We start from the raw sequence: 25,663 nt of genomic DNA on the forward strand, positions 1-25,663 counted from the left end.
ATCTGGTTGACAGGTGCTGGTATCGCTTTGACCAAAACTTCAAAGGAGTTGTATCTTAACGTTCTAGATCTACCAAATGATACTCAAGCTGATGTTTGCAAATATGCTTTTGATCCTATTGATCACTGCTATAATCCCTTTGTAAGTGCTTCTAGAGGACCTGAAATGACTACAGTTGAAGACATTGCATATACAACAAAAGTTAATTCTTTAACTACTCAGGGAAAATTGTCATCACCATTGCTTCTCAAGCATTAGCTCTCTACTACTGTATTATTTGTATCTGCAAAATATGTTGTATGCTCTCTGTCACCATTCTGTATCTGAAAAGTATGTCGCATGTCATATTATTTGTGTCTGCATTAGAACAGAGTTTTGTTCAAAAAGAAGAATTGTTGGTTCAACCGCGGTCTGGTTGATAATCTCCATTCAACTGGTTCTACCAGAATCTTATTGGTAACATCCACTCTTGTGGTTCACCGTAACTACTAACACGATGAGCTTTGTTAGGTTGGATCACAAGTTAGCCAAATTAAGATGCTTACTTAGGCCAAATTCATCATTCCAGAAATATTTGGGCTTTGGAAGCTTGAACCGATACATTGTATAGGTTGGACTGGATAGTTAGACTACTAACTACACTAGTGCATTTGTATATACTATGATTATCAGTGTTTCTGAAAATGCCATGTGCTTTGTTGTTTACTTTTTTTGTTATTGTGTTAGTATGTCTATAAATATATATATATATATATATATATATTGCTCGGCAAAGAGAGATTATTAATATTCGAACAAATCCAGTTCAGAATGTATGCTTCATTAAAAATTCCCTAGTACTAAACGGGGGAAAAGATTACATTGATCCCAACAAAGCATTACAATCAGAAAACCACGAAATTCAACACCAAGAAAAAGCGACAAAACGATACTGACTATAGCTATCTACAACCGCTGCATCCACAACAAAACAGCCCCTCCACAGAAACAAATAAAAAACGCAAATCTACAGGCTTCTAAATCAGCATTTACACAACCAACATTACTCTCACATGCCAACAAAAGAAAATAGTAATTTGTTATGTTAGTTAGTTACTAATTTTGATTAATTATTCTATGTTTGCTCATTGCTTGTTTGTTTTTCATACTTTCATACCATATTGAGCTTTCTATCTTACCCCATTTATCTGCCTTTCCCTTTCATATGGTTTTAGTAAATTTGATATATTTCAAACATTAAATTTTTTAATAATAATATAAGTCATTTCGGTCATCAATGTGATCTTCGAGATTCGATCGTAACATTTGGGTCAGGTCAATGAGGTTACATGTATACTGATTTTAGGCATTAGAGGCCCTATGACATGTTAGAGAAATAAGATAATATTACTCCATTCATGGGACAAGTTGGTGTGTTGAAGAGTGTTAGCATTATGCTACACTTTGATAAGGACATGCTTTAACTCTTTGAATCTATAGTGAAAGGATATATGAAGATCTTTGTATCGGATGTTATATGTTTACACTTATGTTTCATATGTAGCAAAGAGTCAAAATATCTAAATTGAAAGCATGATTTGTTCTAAAGCATGAAATATGTAATTGACATATGTAAAGGTAAGATTTATGACTTTTTTTCTTTTTCCTAACAGAGTAACATGATGCATTTAGTGCCTTCGAACATTCACTGAGTTTGTTTAATTTCACTCTTGTATATGATGAATTTTACAAAGAAATATTGCATCTTGAGGAGTGTGGAGTCACAAGAAAAGATCTAAAGCACGGCTAAGCTTTTGAGTATGTAATAATGGATTTTCGAACTTGATTTGTAAGAAATGTGAGCCTTAATAAGGGATAGATTTTATTTAATGTGTTCAAAGGTAAATTGAACTTTGATTTTATGTTTGAATGATGTTGATGATTGCATGTTGTTAGTATGTTGGTATGAAGTATGGATGTGCATGAAAATGACTTGACTTGACTTGACTATATAAGGCTAAAAGGAGTTAAAAAGGTAATCAGATGCTATATGTTTACACTTATGTTCATAAATAACAAATAGCCAAAATGTCTAACTTGAAAGCATGATCCATTCTAAAGCGTGAAATATGTAAATTTAAGATTATGATTTTTTGATGAAGAGAGTAACATGATTAAGAAAAAGATAATTTGACATAAAAAAGTGAATTTTTAGTGTTATAGCATGCTTTCTTTTAACCTTTTTCTATTATGTGCATTTAGCACCTTAGAGCATTAACTGAGCATTATTTAATTTCACTCTTGTATTTTATGAATTTTACAAAGAAATAGTGCATCTTGAGGAGTATGGAGTGGCAAGCAAAGTGATCTAAAGCAAGGCTAAGCTTTTGAGTAATAATGGATTTTCAAACTTGATTTGAAGGCAATGTGAGCCTTAATAAGGGATAGATTTTATTGATTGTGTTTAAAGGGAAATTGGAATTTGATTTTATATTTGAATGATGTCGATGATTGCATATTATTAGTATGTTGGCATGAGATATGGATATGCATTAAAATTGCATATTATTAGTGACATATGATTGTATCAAAATTAGTTTACCAAGAATTTTTCAGGAACTTGTTTCTCATTTTCTTAATTACATTACAATTATATTGCACCTTTTGATCCTTGGACATCTAAGAGGTGAAGTTTTTCCACCTGTTGATCCTTTGAACAACAGAAAATGAAACTCTATCGTCAGCCTCATTCTTGTGGTCTCTCAAGAAATAGGATGAAAACTCCCGAGACAATTTGATAAAAGTGGGAATGCATGACATAAGAGCAAGAAACCTTGATCCATGGTATGTAAAATAATCATGATAATAGGTGTAAGTTGAAGAAAGAAGATTATAGTTATGGCTTCATATGTTCATCTTTCGAATCAGTGTCAGGTGCCAACCAGAGTTCCCCCAAACACTTCAGTAGGTGACTCCAGTGAACAACATTACCCAGTGAAGTGATCAAGGGAACTCCAGAGGACAGCTGACTCTCTGTGTCTTCCTTGTGGTTAGATGCTTAGGAATAGAAGGTATTTATAAGTGAAGTCTGTATAATTGCAGTGCAGGTGGCCTTGAGGAAATCTGAGTGGCACTATATATGAAATAAAATCCGCATATGACAAGTTACTGAAACTGAATGTAGTCAGAATCATGGCGTTTGGGGGATTAGAGTGTTATGACCCTAAGAGATTAGAGAAGAAATTAGACGAAGAATGGAGAGAATTAAGATTAAGGAGAGAAAAGAAAAGATTCAAGAAGCGTAGAATTCATTCAATCCAAAGCATGCCTTCTCCTCCTCTAATACATGGTTTACATAATTACAGTATACCCCTAGTTACCCTACAACTGGCAGTCCTTGTTGTACTGAATATAACAACCTGCACAACTAAGCAAGTTGTTTCCTAACCTTAGTGGTTGTAGAACGTGTCAGTCCATTCTCAATTCCAAATCCCTAACCCTTTCTCTGATTTCCCAAATTCTCTTGTTCCGATTCTTATCTCTTCTCCTCTGTGCATGAAAATACCCCCTCCATAAAAGGATCCTTGTTCCCAAGGATCAAAACCTGGGATTATTGCTTTAAACACAATATAGTTTTCCCCAGTGATGTTTTCTAGCCTTAAGTTCGTCCACTGCAGCAGCAATTGAGTGATAGCTTGATTTTGCTTCTTGAGGTTAAATACACCTTCATACAGAAAACTCAAGTTGACAAACACCTTCCACCAAAAACTATAGATAACAGTACCATAAACCCTTGTTGCCAGCCTTAATCCTTTTCGAAGAGCAAGTGAGGTTTGATGGTAAGACCAAAATTTCAGGTAAATTCTGTCCTCTGTCTTTATGCCTCTGTCTGTCAATTTTATTTGAGCAAAAAATGTCAGCCTTGCTTGAGTCTTCTGAAAAAATTTCAGATTCAAAAGTTGTTTTAGTAACTGATTTCTGCTGCTTTCTTTGTTGACTTCCCATATAGTTATGACATTCCCCTTCCCTTGAAATGATCCTTGTGTATTAGGAGGTATCTCCCTTCCAGGTATTTTTACTTTTAGAAGATTGGAGTACTCTGCCACGGTGAACAAGTGCCTGTGCTCGGTGATGAATGCAAGCAGGGCCTCAAATGGCATATTTAACAGTTCAAAATAGGTTCGGATATGATCGAGACTCTGTTGTATAGCTTCACTGTCAATTGAAGGGATAGCAGCGAGGGCCTGTTCTAATGCAATTGAATTCTGACATATCTGCTGAACTCCGAAAAGGTTGATCGATTTCATATCGGCCAAAGCCTTAAGTGATGTATTTACTACAATACTACATATTCCACCAAATATGTAATTCCACTTCATTCCAGCAACAAAAGGTGATATTTCCTCATCCTTGCGTGTTATTTGCGCAGTAAGTGAAATAAAAATATCATCAGGCTCTTCTGCATCTTGGTTTTCCAAGTATTCCCTATATATCAATTCCTGCAAGTGAAAAATGGTCTCCAGCTGCATCTCAACGTGCATAACTTTCAAGCAATCAATTGCTAGTTTTCTGTACTCATCTGCAAATGATGCCAGATCCCTAGGTGGTGAACTGCTTGTTTGTTTATTCCTAGGCTTGCCACTCTCTGCATGGTTTAATGTTGCTAGTGGGGTTGCTTTTACAAGTCTTTCAATAGAGTCTGCAACATACTCCAATGAATCACTCAATGATGCCAACAAAACAAGTTTATTGTCATCAGGAAATGTAGACTCTAGGTCTTCCTAGAGATGTGTAAGTAATTTGTCCACAACTAGCATTAGAAGAAAGCAGTTGAACTTCAATTCTGTAGAGGCCAAGAAATATTCCCTTATTCCATGAAAAATTTGTTGTACCAATGCATAAACAATCTTTTCTGATGAAGGACCAAGCCTCCGGTTCCAAAGTGTGCTATCTAGAAGGTCAGTTTCTGCTGTTTGAGCAGAAGAGCTTGAATCGATGCCTGAAGATATATGACTGAGTTTTGTATATGCTCTTGGCTTGGTGTCATGCTTCTCTGCAGCAACAGACCCAATCAATGAATCTTGGGAATTTCCTGGAGATGTGGAATTGACTGCAATACTGGATGGCTCAATTCCACCAAATGAGTCTAAAAAATGACGTAGCCCAGCCCGGTTCTTATTGTGGAGGGACCAGGATACATAACGGGTTATGCTCACTAAATCCTCCAAACATTTCTCACGGCAAGCTCTTTCAGTAGATTCAGCGAAGTTGTTGAAAGCAGAAGCAACTCGCCTGAGAAATACGTTGTGACCACTTAAAAATTCTCCATCTTTCTGTATAAGATATATGGAGATAAGAAGTAATCTCTTCAGAATGTACAAGAGCCGACAACCCAACTGATAGAGGAAAGGTTCAAAAGTGTCACGAGCCTTTGAAACTGCTATAACACAAGCTGTCCTTGAGTAGTTTGTTTCATCATGAAAATCTTCGACTCCACAGGCATTGCCAAATTCTTCCCTTGTAATTGGTGGGCATTTTATTCCTCCCACAATAAATCGGAATTCTTCCCTTTTAGAAGCATTCCAGAATTAGGTATTATCTTGTGTGACAATTGAAGACCATCATCACCCACAAATGCTCCTCCATTACTTATCTCATCTACTAGTGTTTCACCAGTTGTATAATCTTCAGCAGCCCGAAGGAGTTCCACAAACTGCACGGTAGCATCAAGTGCATCTGTAGCCCACCATGGTGGTGCTTCTAAAAGTCCAAGAAGAAATCTTTGGGTGGCACTTGGAGTTGCAATAGCATAATACCGATGAAACAAACATGCATATGGTTCAAGAGCTGGTAACCCAGCAACTAGATGCTCATCCAAAGCTGTTGTTGGGGTAGGAAGTTGAAGAGCAGGGACTGCAGCAGCCGTTAAACTAGCAATCTCATAGCGTGCAACCTCTTTATCATATACACTTAAAATGACACCAGCACCATTTGCAACAGCCCATCTTGGAGTTGATTGTATGAGCTGAGAATATTTTCCAGATCCACGAGAAGAAGCAGTAGTTTGAATCTTTGATGTTGGCAATTTATCGAACACCTGAGAATCATCATGTTTTTGCTCACACTCTTTACCAGTCAACAACTGTAAAATGTGCTCCAAACGACCCTTATTCATTGCAATCCTTGTCTCCAGGTACTGATCTTGCTTCATTAACTTTGATAAGTCTTCAATCTGCTGTTGAATCGCAGAAAAAATAGAGTATGCAGCCATTACTTTGCCAGGAGTTGTGGCTCTGTATACCAATTGTTATGACCCTAAGAGATTAGAGAAGAAATTAGACGAAGAATGGAGAGAATTAAGATTAAGGAGAGAAAAGAAAAGATTCAAGATACGTAGAATTCATTCAATCCAAAGCATGCCTTCTCCTCCTCTAATACATGGTTTATATAATTACAGTATACCCCTAGTTACCCTACAGCTGGCAGTCCTTGTTGTACTGAATATAACAACCTGCACAACTAAGCAAGTTGTTTCCTAACCTTAGTGGCTGTAGAACGTGTCAGTCCATTCCCAATTCCCAATTCCCAATTCCAAATCCCTAACCCTTTCTCTGATTTCCCAAATTCTCTTGTTCCGATTCTTATCTCTTCTCCTCTGTGCATGACATAGAGATGATGAGATAGAGAATATTCTTGACCGCTCCCCACACCTTTTCCTCACTCGTATCTTTGTCATAGTTCAGAAGGTTCTACATGCACTGGCCTTAGTAACTTAGCTATATCTGCCATTAATAGTCCAAGCTATCATTAGTTGGGAGTGTTTGTATCAGTGTGTATGTTTTTGACAATACTTAAATAAAAAGGTTCATTGGAATACTAGATTTCAAACAGCTTATATGATTCTATGAAAAATGCTGGATAGAGAAATGAAGTATATGTGGCCAGAATTTCATGCAACTTTTGACTACAAAATCATTCCCAAGAATCTGTCTTTCCCAAAAATGTTCCCTTTATACTTCTGAAAGGTGTAAAGAAAAAGGTTAGAAAGGACAGACCCTTTAATTCATACCCTTTCTTTTCCCTCAAATATTGGTCAGGTTCATTTCGAACAACATGAAAGCTATGAATTTCAAAACATGTCAATACTAAACTTAGTGAACCTTGCCTATTTATACAAAGAACGCTATGTGCATAAATATCCCAAGAAACCATAGCATCAGAAAGAGAAAGTCAGTCGTTCCTCGGAGTTCCCCTGACCACTTCATTGGGGCCATTTAAGAGCCTTAACTGAGGAAATTTTGTGCCACTAAAGTGTTTGGGGTAACTCTAAGAAGTAGTTGACGCTGGTTAACAGCACAATGAGCACATGTAGTCGGAGGCTTCCTTCATGTCTAGGCAAGCTTTCTCGGCACCATGTAAAGTTCTTTAACCATTCTTTTATGCATTCTTCCACACATGTTCAACAATCATAGAGATATTCTAATGAACGAAAAAGAGAATACAAAATTTCATGTCTCACTCTAATTTGGCATCTCATTACTCACACTGCGGAGGAGAAGCAAGGACCGTAGATGTGACCTTCACGGTCGTTTGAAGCCTTTCATTCATCAGGACCTCCAAGTCTCATGTGTCTCTCTTTAATGCAGCCTAGTACAGCCTTAGGTTTATGCTCTTTGGAATTATTGAGGATTCGAACATTTAAATCAAGTTATGTCTATATATATTTATATAAAAGAACTTCAAGTGAAAGAGTTATATTTAAAATCGATGTTATAAGAAAAAAAAGTGTACATGCATAAAATTACTCTACATTCCCCAGAGCTGTAAAGAGAGATCATGGTCGTTATTAAGGTTATCTATGAACATGCGACATTCCTCTTCCTCTATCTTGATATACTCTACATTATATTTGCAGATCGGTTCAATTTTGGAGTGCAGCAAGCATCTTCTCGCTACTATGCAAGGAGCGTTAAACACCCCTGCTACGACTCTCAACATGGAAGTTAGGACTGCTGCTGGTTCTAACCATTGGAACCCGCCTGAGGTAGATTGGTTTAATTAAATACGGATGGAGCGGTGAATCCAGCTAATTGCAATGCTTCTTGTGGTGGAGTGTTTCGCGATTATACCGGCCAATGGTGTATGGGGTTTGCCAAATTTATAGGGGTGTGTTCGGTTTTAGAAGCGGAAATATAGGACATGTACGTCGGCATGTGTTTAGCATGGGACTTGGGTTATCGTCGTGTTTCAGTTGAAACGGATAGCTTGAGGGGCATTCAAGTGGTGACTAACTTGAAGGATTGGCCGGGTGCTCCAAAAATTCTTTATTTTGTCAAAGAACTATGGAAAAAGCAGTGGGAACTAAAGTTTGTTCATGTCCGATGTGCCGGAAATAGTATTGCGGATCACCTTGCTAAGCTTGCATGTTTTGATAATTTGGTACTGTCGCTTACCTCCAGCCTCCTCAGGTGGTACAAGAGATGTTATATGTTGATGCTATGAATGGTGATCCAACGAATAGAAACTATGAGCTGATTGAAGTTGATTAGTTCCTTCTAGTCTTTGTTTTTCTATGGTTTGTTCTGAGTTTTATTTTTGATGTACTAACGTTATCGAGGTTATCTCGCTCTTGTTTTGTTATACTATCAAGGTACTCTTTTTCTCCGACTAGGATTAGGGAGATTTTAACGAGACTAAAAATTATCTAACATTGCTTGTCAATATTCTTGCCTCTCTGTTTCAGGCGGAAGAACTAATAATTGATGCATTAATGACGAAATTAAATTATCCATCATAATATTTTAATTTAATTGTTTGTATTTTATTAAAATTTGAAGTTTAAGATTTAAAATTTTAGTTTTTTAACTTTAGAATTTAGGATTTTAATATTTTAAAATTTATAAAAAAATTGAAATTATGTTAATATAATGTATAAATTGTAGGTGAAATAATTAATATAATTTCTGAAACTAAAATAAAAGATATTAAACTAAATGTCCATCATTCCATTTGTTGATTACACTGTTAGCTTAGTGAAGTCCTGAGGATACGTATAAGACTCTAAATCTAACTTTTACTCAACGTCGCATTTATGAATGTCACATTCAATTATTAAAGTGATCCAAAATTTTATGACTCTGAAAATCATGATTTACTCAAAATCTTTAAAACATTTCATAAAAAAAAATGTGAAAATACACAACTTGTAAATTTGGAGCTCTTTTACTTTTAAATACCAAACGTATAAATAAAATGATTACAACATGACTCGAATAATAAAAACAAATCATTACCTCTCTATATGTCCACGAAAGTCATCATTATTGTACTATAGTATTCTCAATTAAACTCTTCTAATGATATCGTTATCTCATCACGATCCACGAAACCTGTAAACAAAAATAATATGGACGTTGACCTAACAAAACTTAGTGATACATCTACTCTACTATATTTCAAGAATTTCATAAAATAAGCATAGGAGTCAGATATGAACTTGAAGGCATTAGTCGTAAACATGTGTAACCCTCAATTTATAAAAAGGCTTAACCTACCTACTTATGTTTATAGAGTAGCATATTACAACTCATTTAAGAGAATCATATTCATAAGTTATAACAATGGTAGAGACATCCAAAATCATTGAAAATCAAGTGCTACAACCCACTCAACTATGATATAGCAATCATACATTATTCGCATAACTAAAATATAACACTATCAATATATGATATTATACAACGTTGGATACTACAAATGTTACTACGTACACATGCAAATATTTAAATAAACAATTGTCTACCATGATCATATATCGAATAAATGTTACAAGGGTCGTATATCAGGAATCGCCACACAGATCATAATATTGAATAATATATTATCGAATTTCGCGAGACTAGGGATGGTAAAAAAACTCAAACCCGACAGGGAAAATCGAAAACCGAATTAAACGGGTCGGGTTCGGGGATGATAAACGGGGACGGGGACGGGTTTGGTAATCCCCACTCCGATTACCCGGCCCGATAAATATTAAAAATAATAATTATATATATATAATATTAATAAATTTAATTTAATTTAAAATATATATTTAATATTTATATATTTAATTTAAATAAATATACCCGGCCCGATACCCGTTTAAATAACTGTGTATGCTAAACGGGGATACCCGTTTCCCAGCGGTTTTCCACGATTACCCGATGGAGATCCCCGTTTAAATCCTCTCAGTTTTTTAAGCGGGGACGGGTACGTATTTTTTAAATGGGGATAGGGACGGGGACCAATACCCGGCCCGAACCAGGCCCGTTGCCATCCCTACGCGAGACTCAACAGTCATTACTCAGGAACACAAGTCAACAATAACATTCATTGAGCTCAATTCGCAACTATATGTACAATTTACGGATCTAAGCATCAGTCAACGATACAAATCTTTTACAAACTTATTGCATGTTGATCAAAGCGACAGGGACGACGGCACTCGGTGACCAAAAATCGCCCACTTAAAGAATTCCAGTGAGCGGTGACTATGGATTTGAAAAAAATGGCAAACTAAGAGGCTTCAGGGTTTTAAGATTTGTATTTATACCACTTAATTTAACGTTAATTGTGTGGCGTGACCCTGAATTCTCTTAGAATTCACAAAGTTAGCCTTAAGCCTTTGTACGTATCCAGTCTATTCCATAATTCTCTTGAATTGGTTTTCTATTTTTTTTTTCAATTTGATTCTTACTTACTAAACCTTTCAAAGCAAGCATTTTATTTTATCGCATATTCATTTCAGTACCCAATTTTCATCAATTCTTTCCAATTGAGCCAACATATTAATTTCCTTCAATTTAATAATCTTTAATGCTCTGAACTACAAATTTATAATTAATTGAACAAATTTAACTCCACAATTTGTAGAATTGAGTCTAAAACTTTAGAAATTATAACTCTCCGTTAAATTTCAAGGTGTTACAATTATTGATTAAAATAAAGATATTAAGAAACTCAAATTCAACCGATCAGAATCAAACAACAAAATTTCAAAATGTTACGGTATAACCTGTTGATTTACTGAAGGTAAAGCATTTCGGATGACTTGGAGAGGTAATTGGGTTCTTTGTCGTACATATTACTACGGCCGGCAAAAACAGTTGGCAAGAAAAGATTGAATGACAACCAATTAGAGAGCATAGAGTGAAAAACCTCATGACAACATGAATAGAAATGGTCTTAAATGGCAATTGACCAACACAAACTAAAGATGGATTCAACAACAATGACCAAAGTCTCAAACAAAACATGACAGCGGATAAAGCATATCAAAATTGGTCCAACAAAGCGCCTTTTAAAAACTAAACAAATATAAAACCAAATTTTAGAAAACTATCCTTGAACTCACAATTATTGCTCAAATGCAATCTCACTTCTTCTTGGCGGCAGATTTGGTGACCTTGGCACCGGTTGGGTCCTTCTTCTCAACGCTCTTGATGACACCGACGGCAACAGTTTGACGCATGTCCCTGACAGCAAAACGGCCAAGAGGTGGGTACTCCGAGAAAGTCTCGACAACCATAGGCTTGGTGGGAACCATCTTCACCATCCCTGCATCACCGTTCTTCAAGAACTTGGGCTCCTTCTCAAGTTCCTTTCCAGATCGCCTGTCAATCTTGGTCAACAACTCAGCAAACTTCACGGCAATGTGGGAGGTGTGACAGTCGAGAACTGGGGCATATCCGTTTCCAATCTGACCCGGGTGGTTCATGATAATGACTTGTGAGGTGAAGTTGGCTGCCTCCTTGGCAGGGTCATCCTTTGAGTTTGAAGCAACATAACCACGCTTGAGATCCTTAACAGCAACATTCTTAACATTGAACCCAACATTGTCACCAGGGAGAGCCTCCGGGAGGGATTCATGGTGCATCTCAACAGATTTAACTTCAGTGGTCAGACCAGTGGGACCAAAGGTCACAACCATACCGGGTTTAAGAACACCAGTCTCAACACGACCAACAGGGACAGTTCCAATACCACCAATCTTGTAGACGTCCTGAAGTGGGAGCCTGAGTGGCTTGTCAGAAGGCCTCTTGGGCTCATTGATCTGGTCAAGAGCATCGAGCAAAGTGGGACCCTTGTACCAGTCAAGGTTAGTAGACCTCTCAATCATGTTATCACCCTCAAAACCAGAGATTGGGACAAATGGGATCTTCTCAGGGTTGTACCCAACTTTCTTAAGATATGAAGAGACTTCCTTCACAATTTCATCATACCTTGCCTTGGAATACTTTGGAGTTGTAGCGTCCATCTATACCAAAAATAATTGAAAATCAATTAAAATCACCAAAATTATCATAAAAGACCATCAATACATTAATAATAATATACATAAATAAGTTCTAAAGCTCACCTTGTTGCAGCAGCAAATCATCTGCTTGACACCAAGGGTAAACGCAAGCAAAGCATGCTCACGGGTCTGACCATCCTTAGAGATACCAGCTTCAAAACCACCAGTTGTTGAGTCGATAATAAGAACAGCACAATCAGCCTGAGAGGTACCAGTAATCATGTTCTTAATAAAGTCACGATGTCCAGGGGCATCAATGACAGTGCAGTAGTATTTGGTGGTCTCAAACTTCCACAGGGCAATATCAATGGTAATACCACGTTCACGCTCAGCCTTAAGCTTGTCAAGCACCCAGGCATACTTGAACGACCTCTTGTTCATCTCAGCAGCCTCCTTTTCGAACCTCTCAATCACACGCTTGTCAATACCACCAAGCTTGTAGATCAAATGACCGGTGGTTGTTGACTTCCCAGAGTCAACATGGCCGATGACAACAATGTTGATGTGAATCTTCTCCTTACCCATTATAGAACTCGCGGGAGAAACTGAAAATACGAGAACGAACACATCCATAAAACAATTCACATAAACATACAAAATCAAAAATAAAAAATCCAAAAAGGCTATCTACAATACGAACTACAGCATAAAATCATATCTTACGAATATCCAACAATAATTCATCTGTTTAAATTAAAAAGAAGTTATATACACAATAATTCAACTCATTTTAGAGAAAGGAAATAAATCCAAAGTATCAACACAACACGGCCGCTGGGATCTGGGACCAGCTCTTCCATCGATATGGAGTTATTTCCAATCAACTACAGCCACTATATTTTTAAATACAACTCTTCCAATGAAAACAGTTGAAAGTTTCAATTAGAGAAGAAAGATTCATTTCCATTTTGATAATTTTGTTATCAAAATTTCTACCGGTTTTAATCTGATTCAATAGATCTGTTAAAATCATAAAATTTTAAACCAACATAAATGCATAAAATTTAAAAACTCAGCCAAATCAAAACAATTGGAATCAGATCCGAGACAACACAAAACAGATAAGAATCATACAAGAAGCTACAAATCAGAACCAAAAAAAATTAGAAAATTAACATTTCAAAGAGATTTTTACCTGTTTGCTAAAATGAACTATAGCTGGATTTGCACAACCTGAAGCTATATAGTATGGAGAAATGAGATACAGAGGCCGAGAGCTGCGGCCTGCTTCAGCTTAAGTAGCCACGCTCTCAGCTTAGGTTTAGCTAGGGTTTCGTTCTGAGACGTTGGATTATCTTTAATCCAACGGGTAAAATTCGACATCTCAAAGGTTTTTTCTATATTTTCTCTATTTCCTTGCATGTCAACTAGATGCCCTAATAAGACATAATTTTCCATCGGAAAACCGATTATACTTTTTTTTTTAATAAACAATTTGAATTTCATCCAATGAAAGCAGCAAGCTGCTACAAAGTACAAAAGAACATCTAGGATAGGCTCCAATCAATACACAACTACCTATTTACGCTATCAAGCCTATTTATATAATGTCTATACAACTTGATTCTAACAGCCTCCTTAATGATATTTACAATAGTATCTACTGAACGCATCATACCTCTAAAACATCTGCGATTACGTTCATCCCAAATGAAGTATACAAAACCAGTCCATGCAAGTTTAAGAATGTGCACCAGCAAGGACTTACCCTTCAGGTTACTGACCAACCAGCAAAGTGAATGATCCCAACTTAGCCACTGCATTCGCAACCCACAAAGTTGCAGTAAAACATTCCAAACCTCCCTCGAGAAAGAACAGTCTATGAACAGATGGCTTCTTGATTCCAGGACAGTACCACATAGACCACAGCTTGCATCAGTCAACACAGCAAATCTACACAGCCTCTCCCTGGTAGGTAAACGATCCAGGACGGCCATCCACGTGATCAATGAAAACTTAGGGATGTGAGTAGGGAACCAAATGACTCTATGCCAAGTAACTTTGCTTTTCCTGTCCCGAATGCTATTCCAGATCCAGTCCCCTTTAATCTGCAACCAACTACCTGAAGCAGGGAATAAACCTCTGACTTCCTCACGCAGTTTGATCAACTTCCTGAGTATCCAGCTAAAATGAGGCTTATTGACAACATTCCAGTAATCATCAAGCTTAAAGCAGTACGCTTTTATCCATGCAACCCATAGGGAACCCTCGCCAGCTAAGATATTTCTAACAAGCATAAAACAACAGATTTTATTCCAGCAAGTCAAACTCTTTAGCCCCAAGCCTCCTTCAGATTTAATGGAGCAAATCTGGTTCCAGCTGACCCTTTCTCCATGAGCAGGGAAGTCATTACCCTTCCAAAAAAATCTCATGCACAACCTCTCTATATCATGAATCACACCCTTAGACAAAACAAGTTGCCTACTCCAGTAATTGAAGATACTGAATAATACTTCTTTTATGAGCTGTAATCTCCCCCAAAACTCAATTTCTTGCTTGACAATTGCCTCAATTTATCCTTAATTCTCTCCAATAGAGCAGCATAATCCTTCCTTGAGAGCTTCCGAGTTACTAAAGGAACACCCAAATATCTAATAGGAAGAAGACCAGTCCTAAACCCTGTAGCTGCTTGAATCTGTTCTAATTCACCACCATTTATCCCACAGACATAAAGCTCAATTTTCAAGGCATTTAAATTGAGCCCAGATAGGTGGTAGAACTTTTCTAAAATACTAGTCACTCCCAAAACTGAATCCATAGAACCATGACAGAATAACAGTAGATCATCACCAAAACATATATGTGTAAGGGAGATCCTCTTACATCTTGGATGGAATCTAAAAATTCCATTCCTAGCAGCAACATCAAGCAGTCTAGAGAGAACATTCATAACAATTACAAATAGGTAAGGGGATAGAGGGTCCCCTTGCCTAACACCCCTAGGACCTTTAAAATACCCAACTAGGCTGTCATTCAGAGCAATTGAGTATCTAAGAGTGGTCACACAAGTCTCAATCCACCCACAGAATCTAGCAGGAAGCCCCATAGCTCTCAGAACATTCAGCAGAAAATTCCAACTAATTGAATCAAATGCTTTCTGCAGATCAATTTTTATAGCACATCTAGGGGAAAGATTCATCCTAGAATAGCCTTTAACAATTTCTTGGGCTAAAAGTGTATTATCAGTGATGCTTCTACCTTTGACAAAAGCAGACTGGCTAGCAAAAAATCATTTCAGGGAAAAACTGAGCTAGTCGAGTAACCAAAATCCTAGTAATAGTTTTGTACACCATAGAACAGCAAGAAATAGGCCTGAATTCCTTAGCCATACATGCATTCAAAGATTTTGGCACTAGGACTATTGCAGTAGCATTAAAGGCTGGTAAAAGGTAAGAGGTCTGAAAGAAATACCTCACAACATTTAGGAAGTCTGAGTGAACAATCCCCCAAGCCACCTTGAAGAACCAGGAAGTGAATCCATCAGGTCCTGGGCTCTTATCTTTGCCTTGTCTAAACAAGGCCTCCTTGACTTCATTATCAGAGACCTCTCCAACCAGAACCCTCTCAGCACCAGCAGGCAGAGCATAGCTTAAGAGTTCCTTTAAGCACTCAGGAGAGCAATCTTGGACCATAGGATCAACAACACCAATTAATTTGCTGTAGAAATCCACCAATTCAGCAGCCATACCATCAAAAGATTCAAAACATTGCCCATTTTCACTCCTAATAACCCTGATTGTGTTTCTCTTTTTTTTGGATTCAACCCTTTGATGAAAAAACTTAGTACTCATATCACCCTCCTGCAGCCAATGGATCTTTGCTCTATGCTTATAAAAATCAAGCTCAGCCACTTCAAGATCCACAAGGTCAACACGGATCTTCTTCTCATCTTCCACCCCAAATTGAAGAGAACCAGAAAGGATTGAAAGTTGAACAGACTCCAGCTCAGCCCTCTTGGCAGCCACCCTAACAGAAATATCAGAAAAAAGGTTCCTATTTAACTCCTTTAAAATTGGCTTCAGTCTTTTCATTTTGTTGAACAGAATCTGCATTGCATTGACATCACTGTGAGCAAGTTCAAGACTCCTCGACAATGTTTAAGAAATTATCAGTTGCAGTCCAGCAATTGAAAATTTTAAACGGCTTTGGCCTGTGAACTTGTGCCTCATTTTGAGTCCAGATTAACCCAGGACAATGGTCTGAAACACCAGGGGCCTTGAACTCAACATACGAATCTGGAAAATCCAGAAGCCACTGAGAGTTGGTGAGAATCCTGTCCAACTTCCTGGCAAGATAGGAATCATCTTGCTTGTTAGACCATGTAAAGAGAGGCCCAACAAAAGGATGATCCTGTACCTCAAGGTCCTCTAAGCAGTCTTTGAATTCTTCCATATCAGCTTAAGAGTGAGGAACCATTAAAGAATAGTCTGAGCTTTCTTGGGCATCAGCTATAACATTGAAGTCACCACCCAACACCCAAGATGAATGGCCAATCATCATTTCCAAATCCCTTAGATGATCCCAAAGACCCCTTCTGGACTGGCTGTAATTACTTCCATAGACTGCAGTAATAACAACACTATGGCCAGAAATATCTCCCTTAATAGAAAGTGCTTGATCGCATCCGCCAATCACAGAGAAAGACAGCCTCTTACTCCACAAAATCCAGAGTCTGCCCCCATCAACAAACTGATAGTTTGTCACAAAATTCCACTCATCAGAAAAAAATTCAGCCACCTTGGAAACATTACAGCTCCTGACTCTAGTTTCCATGAAACACACAATATCCACCCCCAAGCTCTCCAGTCTCTTAAGAATCTTACCTTGCTTAGGCACACTGTTAATGCCTCTCACATTCCAAAAACATATGATCATCTAAGCAGGAATGGGGTGATCACCAGTACCAACACCTTTCACAGTACCTCTAGCATTCTCAAACATATCTTTCTTTTTAAATCTGATCTCATTAAGCAGCACAACAACGCCCATAGCAGCTGCCCGAGGCTTCCTAGTGTCACAACCTCCACCACCTACCAATGAATCCAATTTACTAGAAGAGCCCACAAGCTCCTTTTTCCTCCCTCTGACTTTCTTCTTCTGTAGAATGGATTCCTGCAAAGAAGGGAAATCACCAACATGAGGATCAACATGGTCCTCTCTAGATATTCCCTTATTCCCTCCCAACAGGCCAGCTTCTCCATCTATAGTGTTCAAAATAACTTGATCCAAAGCAGCAGTCTCAGGGATATCACCAACAGATATTTCCTTATTCCCTTTCAGCAGATCACCAGCTCCATCAGTAGCATTGGGAATAACCTCCCTGACCAATTGCTCTTCCATGTTTTCAGTAGTTGTCAATTTGACCACTCCATCAGCCTTCACCAACCCCTGAATAAAATCAGTCAAGGGAGTAGTATCATTTCTCTCTTGAAGGGCCACCACAGACAACTCTACAGCAGCAGCACCCTGCAGGATATTAGCTCCTAAGGACTTAAAACATGGATTGGAGCCCTTAGGATGAGAGTAAGAGCTAGCAGGGACTGTTTTTTCCTTAACAATAATCCCAGGAAAAATAGGTTTCTTCCTCCATACTTGAATTTCTTTGTTCTTGACTGATGCCTCTGCACAGAAATTAGACTGATGACCAAAAGTTTTACAATAAGAGCAAAACTTAGGTTGCCAAGGCGTATGAACCCTAATTCCCACAATAGATCCATTACTCAATATAATCTGAACTGTCTCAGGAACCACAACACCAGCTTCAATTTCAACACAGACCTTAGCATACTAAAGCCTTTCTTTAGATGCTGTGATGGAATCCATGTATAATGGATGCCCTACAGCACTCGCGATGTAGCTGAGACCCAATCTAGTATAAAGCTCTAGGGGCACATTGTACAGTTGTATCCAGATCGGTATACTCTTAAGATCAAAATCAAGCCTCTACAGATTAGGCTCCCACTTCCTTAGAATGAGCGGCTTATTTTGCACATGCCACGACTCGTTTTCAAGGATCCAATCTCTCATGTCTTTGTTAGAAAAGGAAAAGATATAAAGATTCGAGTTTGCTAAACTAACCTTCACAGTCGAGAATTTTCCCCACAAGATCTCAGCAACCCTTTGCATGGAGCCAAAATTCGGAGCAGCTCCTATGAATTGCCCCACAATCGAGTGGCCCCATTCAACAATTCCCTCATCAAACACAGCAGATGGAGGTTTAACGGTGGAAATCCCCTCCAATTTCTCAGGCAGAAAGAAATCCAGGGTTTGCTCCTTAGATCCCCCAAATAGCTTTCTCCAATCCAAACTCGATTCCATTAGAAACACAAACACCACCAGAATCACCCACACAACTCTAGAATCACCAAAATAAGAGAAATCAGCAACGAAGAACCAGCCCCGAGGTCTCATTAGTCCGGCTAACGTGCACCCAGAGAGAGCTCATCTCGCATATTTTTCTCTCAATCCTCCCAACTTCCTCAAAATCCAAAGATTTCTAAATCAACTTTTCTATACCGAAATCCAACTTTATTTTCTAAATCAACTTTATTTGAATCCAAATTTAATTACCCAGATTTTGTAAACAGTAACAAATATCAGATTTACCTGAGTAACTGAGACGCGCCCAAACTTGCCCTTTTGATTATACCTTTCCCTTTTACAAAATAACATGATATCCTTAAGCTATTTTAATCACCAATTTACCCTCATAAAAGGAGCAAAATGTAAAATTATATTATTACAATTAATTTGTAAAATTTTTCCTTCGGTTGATATTATCATTTTCTTTCTTAAATTATGAGAATGAGATAATTTATTATTACTTAAATGTCATTTTTTTCCTTAAAAGGTGAGAATATCATTCCTAATTATTTATTGGCAATGAACAATTTTTATCATTTTATATTAAAATTCTCCAATAATAATATCATTTATTAATGTAGATTTCACTCGTTGTCTGATCAATATTTATTTAAAAAACATTCATAAATCATGTTATCTTATTTTATTTTATATAGCAAATAAGCTTTTCTAGCTTATTATTTTTACAAACAAGACGTTCACTATTGAAACCTAGTATTTTGCATAAAATATTTTTTTTATCTTCTAATTTTTTTCCTTTAATATATTTAACATCATTAAATCGGACTTTTATACACCATTGAGTTCACGGGTGCCACATTCGATCATCACCGTGATCTCGCACTTTACACCTTAAGAAATACGACTTACTCAAAATTTTAAAAATAATTAATACAAAATATGGAAAACAGAAAAATCACAAAAGCGGAGCTTCTTTATTTAAAAATCAAAATACGTAAATAAATTATTTACAATAAGACTTTAATACAAATCACAATCATTTAGATGCTCACTTAAGTCATCCATAGTATACTAAGGTTCTTCCACTGACACTTATCTGATCATATTGTTATCCTACTGTGATTGACAAAACATGTAATGAGCGAACGAAGAAATTTGAACGTTGGGCTAATAAATATCAATGATACACATCTATTCTACTATATTTCATGAATTTCACAAAATTAATCATCTATGTATGCTAGAGATTTATAACCATTATTCATTTGCTTTTATAGTCTTTAATCTCTTATATGAGTTTATCACACTTAATTCAAGTCTAAAGTATAATCTAACTCGGATCATCACACTATCTTATTCACTTTATCACGATTAATAATTGTAATTTTCTTAGATTCAATACGCATAAAATCATAGTTATCTCGATCCAAAAGGTAACATTTTTCATAACCGTGAACATTATCCTTAAGGGTTATAAATATATAATACTTTTATTACCATATACGAGTAAACATACTTGAGAACATCATATCACACATATAAATGTCATGCATAGGATACATAACATAAAAAAGCAAAAAAAGGTTTTTCTTCTAATTTCTCTCATTAGTAAGTTGTTCATCTATTCTTTTTTTTGTCTTTGTTGATCGGTGGCGGCATCAACTTTAATGTTGGTTGTCGACCGTCGATATTTTTTATTGTCCTTTTATTTTATTTTTTTTTTCAATAAGTTTGCATGTATGCCATGTTTTTCTCTACCTTTATAGCACGTTTTCTTCTGCCTTTCGGCACTTTTTTGATCGTTTGGTTTTTATTTTTATTTATCTTTTTCTAATGGTTGATTAGACATCGCTATGACTGATCAAGATGGCGTTTATCTGTTATATTGATGATCTTCCTTGCTTTGGACTCTCGAATTAGATTTGGATACCCGTTATGCATTTGTGAATAGCTTTTCACATCGCTCGAGTCTGATTTACGGTTTGTCGATGGTCTTTTAATAGCTTGATCCCCTTTTGTGTTTTACTTGCTGATGCAATTAGATCTGTTTGTATATATCTTTGTTTGAGTTTTTTTGTTAGATTTTAGGGTCTGTTTCATTGAAAATAGTTTCCGAAAAATGAAATATGGAAAATGTTTTACAGAAAATATAAATAATTTTCCAGAAAATATTTTTCAGTGTTTGAATGATATATTGTAAAATGTTTTACACTGTTTGGTTAATTTTTCTGAAAATAATTTTCAGAATCTGTTTTTAATAAAGAAGCATACATATTCGAAATGTTTTTATTCTTTATTAGTTTTAAAGGTTCATTTTTTTTTTATATAATTATATTTTATAAAAAAATTGTATTTTATAAGTACGACAAACTAAATTTATAGATAATATAATAATCTATGTTGATTGTGCTATAAATACACTATTTTAAGTTTAACAATAGTACACCACATTAAAACAACAATAGTACCACGTTTTGATTACTATTTATTTATGTTAATTAGTTTTTATAATTGTGGAGTTTGTATTTGAGTTACTAATGAGATACAAACAGTACTCATGGAACAATATTTTTCAAATCAAATGTTTTTCAGCAATATGCAGAGTAAAACCAACCAAATAATAATAACAATAATAAATAAAACATTCTCAAAACTTGAATAAAACTTCCGCAAGACAAAAAAGGGGTTTTTTACGGTTCGACAATTTTAATATACGGTTAAAAATGTGCTATCGGTTTTGTTATTATTTTTTTAAAAAAATCAGTAAAAAAATTACTTAAAATATTATTATTTCTATCGGTTTTGTTATTATTATTAATTACCTATATTGGTAAATGCAACGGAAAAACCCGATAAAAAAATAATGTTTTAGGTAACGTTTTACCGGATATGTTATCAAAACCTGTAAAACATCCAATAATAATAAAACCGGTAGAAATAATAATGTTTCCGGTCATTTTTTACCGATTTGTTATTATTATTTTTTTAATCGTATATTAAGACTGTTGCACATGAACATTTCCAGACAAAAACAGATACTACAACCTTTAACATTCATCTACCTTTAGCCGGATAAGTCTTCGGGGCCATTGATTTCCTAGCCACAAAATAAATAACACACAATTAGAACAAAACAAAAAACAAAGAACTTTGACTCCATCGACCTCCTGCAGCCAATTTTATTATTTGGTAAGCAGAATTCTATCAGATGCAACATGGTAATGAAAAAGCAAAGAAACAAACCTTTGGGTTTGGGATGATCTCCATCTTGAGTGCATCAGCTTCCACGAGCCTCTTTATTACTTTCAGGTTCACCCACCTGTAAATAAATAAATCATCAGTGGTAAACCAATAAGCAGTTACGATAGTTAAGGGAGGGTAACTTACAAATTGTTTGTATTGAAAATTTTAAATTTCTCAATGGACTTGAATTCATTGACCTGTTACAAATAGAATCACATCAGCCATTAACCTGACAGATGATTAGCAAAACTACATGTTCTCCATTAAACAAATCAAGTCAAAAGCAAATTGGGGTGGAAAAGAATGAATAGCAAAACAACAAATAGACAAAGAAAGATGGAAAACGGACAACTTACATGTGCATCAGGAACTTGTGCAATTTCAAGGAGCTTAATTACACATATAAAAAACAGTGTCAGTTAATTAGTTAAAGTAAGAAACATTTGTTTTTTTTTTCTCGGTTGGTGATTCACCATTATGTACTAAAAAGGTTAATCGCATGTTCGCAAAATTAAAAAATAAACCAAGATAATCAGCTATGGACAAAAGCTTAAGCAGTAAATTCTTCTGGTTTAACTGCAATAAGTTATTTTCTGCAGAAATAACTCCAGCTTTCCCATTATTCTAAAGATATGGAGATTCAAGTATAACTCGATACTTTTTATTTTTATTTTGCAGTAGTGAAAACCAATAATAATGTTAATTTATTATGCAGTAGAAAAATCTAAAAAAATTATTATTATTATTATTTATTCTGCAATAGGAAAATCACATTGCATTGCAGCCATAACCTCTGATAAGAAAGTATCAAGCTTGACACTGTTCATTAGAGATTGGAACTCGTCACCATGACCAGGAGGATACCTTTATCCAGAAAAGAAAAGCTCTAGTAAAGAGATTACCATTGAACAAGAAACTCAAAATGAAACCTATTCAATGCAATAAGTGAAAAAAAAAATCAAAAGTGAGAGTGTTATGAACATTATGCTTCATTATGAACATTATAGAAAATATAGAAGAGGCTGAGAAGCAGCCCAATAATTTCATCCACCACTACAGCATAAAGAATACATGGAAAACCTTATACTTCATTTTCTAAAACTATGACACTCTTCAATTATCCTGTGAATGCGTTTAACTAAGAAACATACATCATTTAACAAAAAATATACGTAAATTCGTAGCTAAGTTTTGGAAACAACGAAGACAATAACACTTCTCTTATGAATGGGTTATGGCTCAGATATAACATCTATAAGACTATTCTGAAACTCTAAATATTAATGGCACATGAACTCATCATACTTTTTTGAATGAAAACTAACACTTTACATCTATGATACATCCATCCCTTTTTAAACCACTTCAAAGCTTCAAAACCTTACAATGTTCTTACAAGTTGGGAAGCAAATAGTAATTCAGATGAAGCTAAGCAGCTCAAAAATAGTAATCACAACCGATAATGAAGGCATATAAAATGAGAGAATTGGATGAAAGAAAAAGAATTCAGGCCCTTTAAATTACTGTTCGTCTCTAGCTGTAGTTTAGCATTTAAGATTGCCATGCATCCTTACTGCAATGGAGGGACTAGATTAAAAGAAGGAGATAGAGCAACAAAGTTCACCATCCAACCTTTCCAGGCAGCACTTGGCAAGGAAATGGAGTAAAATCTTCAGCCACCAGATGACGATATTGGCTCTATGAATATCCAAGAAATGAGGGGAGAAATCAGAGAAAATAGAATACAAGAAATGGATCTCTGTTTTATGTCGTTGAGTCTAAATTGAATCTTGAGAAGGTGAAATTCAATTTCTAAACCTGATTAAAAATATGAACTTTAACGTTTGAATTGGAGTAATTTTCGACAATCTGCATTGAACAATAATTATATGAAAAATAGATCGAATGCTGATGACAAGAAAAATAAATCAGATGAGGTGAAGGAAAAAGTTATATAAATGTAGAAATAAACCTTCATTGTGTCATCATGGGTATTGAATGAGTTCATCAGCACCAATGGAACGCTACATCCATATTTCGTATTAAGATTCTGATCAAAACAAAGAAAACGACGGTTTTCAAATGAGCTGCATCTTATAACATAAGACAAAAACGAAAACCAACAACTTATAAGGGAAGGAAAATTTATAACCTGAATCTGAGCAACAATTAGATCAAGAAATGTGGAGCCATTGCGGACTTCAATGACAGATCTGATTTCTGCCTCGTCGGTGAAAATGGAAGTCAAGGAAGATGAAACAAGAAAAGGAGGTCAAGGAAGATGAAAAGGGGAAGATGAAAAGAGAGATACCTGAAAAGATGACCGCCCGCCTCGCCGGTGAGAAGGAGGCCACTGGATCGATCGATTTATCCTTTTCCAAACGGTAAGTTATTTTACCGTGTTTTCTTTTAGGTTTTCGTTTACTGTAAAATGTTTTACGTTGACCCTCTTGTTTTACAGGAACCAAACACAGGAAAATGGGAAAAACATTTTTCGTAAAATATTTTTCCCAACCAAATGGACCCTTAATCTTTCGTTGTGTGATCTTAAATTGTTAGTTTTATTTCAATGATTATAAGAAATTGTTCTAATTATATACTTAATTTACGATTATAATTTTAAATCTTTAATTTATGATTATGATTAATAAATCTTTATTGTAATTTAAAATATTTTTTATTTTAAATAAAATTAGTGATTTCTTCCACAAAAAATATCATGCATAGGATATCAATAATATTATGTCATGTTTACATACTATGAATAAGTTCATTATCACAAAAGACACGAAATAATATGGAAGAGCTAGTTTATGATGATAGCAATAATGTCCACGAATGCACCGAAGTGCAAGACTATTTACGGAAGGGTTACAATTGTACACAAATGTACTACAATGAGACTGCTAGACTATATAGCATGTCAATCATATCTTAATGCTCTTACAAGGTTATTTAGGCAAATTAGACTATACCATGTTGATGCACATGATACACAAATATCACACAGTCTTGCTTTTCCGAATATGAACCCTAAGTTCCATGAATATTATACAATTATGCACAAGAATTGTGTTACAATACATTCTTACCATATCACAATGAAGATCACTCATATGGAATGACTTACCACAGGCCTCCCTAATCACCATACAACATGTAATGTATTGTAGCACTTATTAGCACATCCTAATACATATTTTAATCATCCTTAGTTATTATAAATTCATTTACTATCCCTATGGGTTTTTTGTAATTTTCTTTACTCATGGATATTTTAGTCTTTTACTGCATATAGAGATTTTATTTTTATTTTTATTCATACATGGGTGTTTTTAATCACTTCATATTATTTTGACCATCTTAGTACTTGGGGGTAATTTGGTTATTTAGTTCAAAAGGATATCTTAGACATTTACTCGCTTATATCATGCCATTCTTTTTATCTCATCATATTATTTTGATACATGGGTATTTTTAATCACTTCATATTATTTTGACCATCTTAGCACTTAGGGGTAATTTGGTTATTTAATTCAAAAGGATATCTTAGACATTTACTAGTTTATACATATCATATTTTTGACCATCTTTGTAACACCCCAACTCGTATCCGACCCGGATACTAGTCCGAGGTGTCACATTACCTTTTTAAAACACCTTTCTTACAAAATCACAACATTTGAACTTATATTAAGAAAATACGATAATATACATATATTAATACACTTTCACCAAAATACTCAGAGCATACACAACTTAACCCTTTAGTTACATGCC

At 35.7% G+C, this 25,663-nt stretch overlaps 2 protein-coding genes and 2 long non-coding RNA genes across 4 annotated transcripts; all 4 read right to left on the minus strand.

Moving 5' to 3' along the window:
• Positions 1–11,241: 11,241 nt before the first annotated feature.
• LOC120211644 (elongation factor 1-alpha-like) lies at positions 11,242–13,597 on the minus strand. The gene is made up of 3 exons (XM_039210143.1): positions 13,452–13,597; positions 12,380–12,861; positions 11,242–12,277 (listed from the first exon to the last, which is right to left on the minus strand). Exons 2-3 carry the CDS (start codon positions 12,839–12,841, stop codon positions 11,396–11,398), a joined length of 1,344 nt encoding a protein of 447 aa, XP_039066074.1. The 5' UTR covers positions 12,842–12,861; positions 13,452–13,597; the 3' UTR covers positions 11,242–11,395.
• Positions 13,598–13,830: 233 nt separating this feature from the next.
• On the minus strand, positions 13,831–16,708 carry LOC120211619. The gene is made up of 4 exons (XM_039210116.1): positions 16,475–16,708; positions 15,728–16,362; positions 14,824–15,534; positions 13,831–14,737 (listed from the first exon to the last, which is right to left on the minus strand). The coding sequence occupies exons 1-4, from the start codon at positions 16,706–16,708 to the stop codon at positions 13,831–13,833; spliced, it is 2,487 nt and encodes an 828-aa protein (XP_039066047.1).
• A 5,175-nt stretch (positions 16,709–21,883) lies between these two features.
• On the minus strand, positions 21,884–22,282 carry LOC120211646. Its single transcript, XR_005524621.1, has 3 exons — positions 22,240–22,282; positions 22,028–22,080; positions 21,884–21,959 (listed from the first exon to the last, which is right to left on the minus strand). It is a non-coding gene; the product is annotated as an uncharacterized LOC120211646 (long non-coding RNA).
• Positions 22,283–23,574: 1,292 nt separating this feature from the next.
• On the minus strand, positions 23,575–24,127 carry LOC120211645. The gene is made up of 3 exons (XR_005524620.1): positions 24,036–24,127; positions 23,856–23,933; positions 23,575–23,752 (listed from the first exon to the last, which is right to left on the minus strand). It is a non-coding gene; the product is annotated as an uncharacterized LOC120211645 (long non-coding RNA).
• Between the last annotated feature and the right edge of the window lie 1,536 nt (positions 24,128–25,663).

Source organism: Hibiscus syriacus, unplaced genomic scaffold (genome assembly GCF_006381635.1).
Source record: "Hibiscus syriacus cultivar Baekdansim isolate YM2019G1 unplaced genomic scaffold, ASM638163v2 tig00109978_pilon, whole genome shotgun sequence".
Classification (NCBI taxonomy): Eukaryota; Viridiplantae; Streptophyta; class Magnoliopsida; order Malvales; family Malvaceae; genus Hibiscus; species Hibiscus syriacus.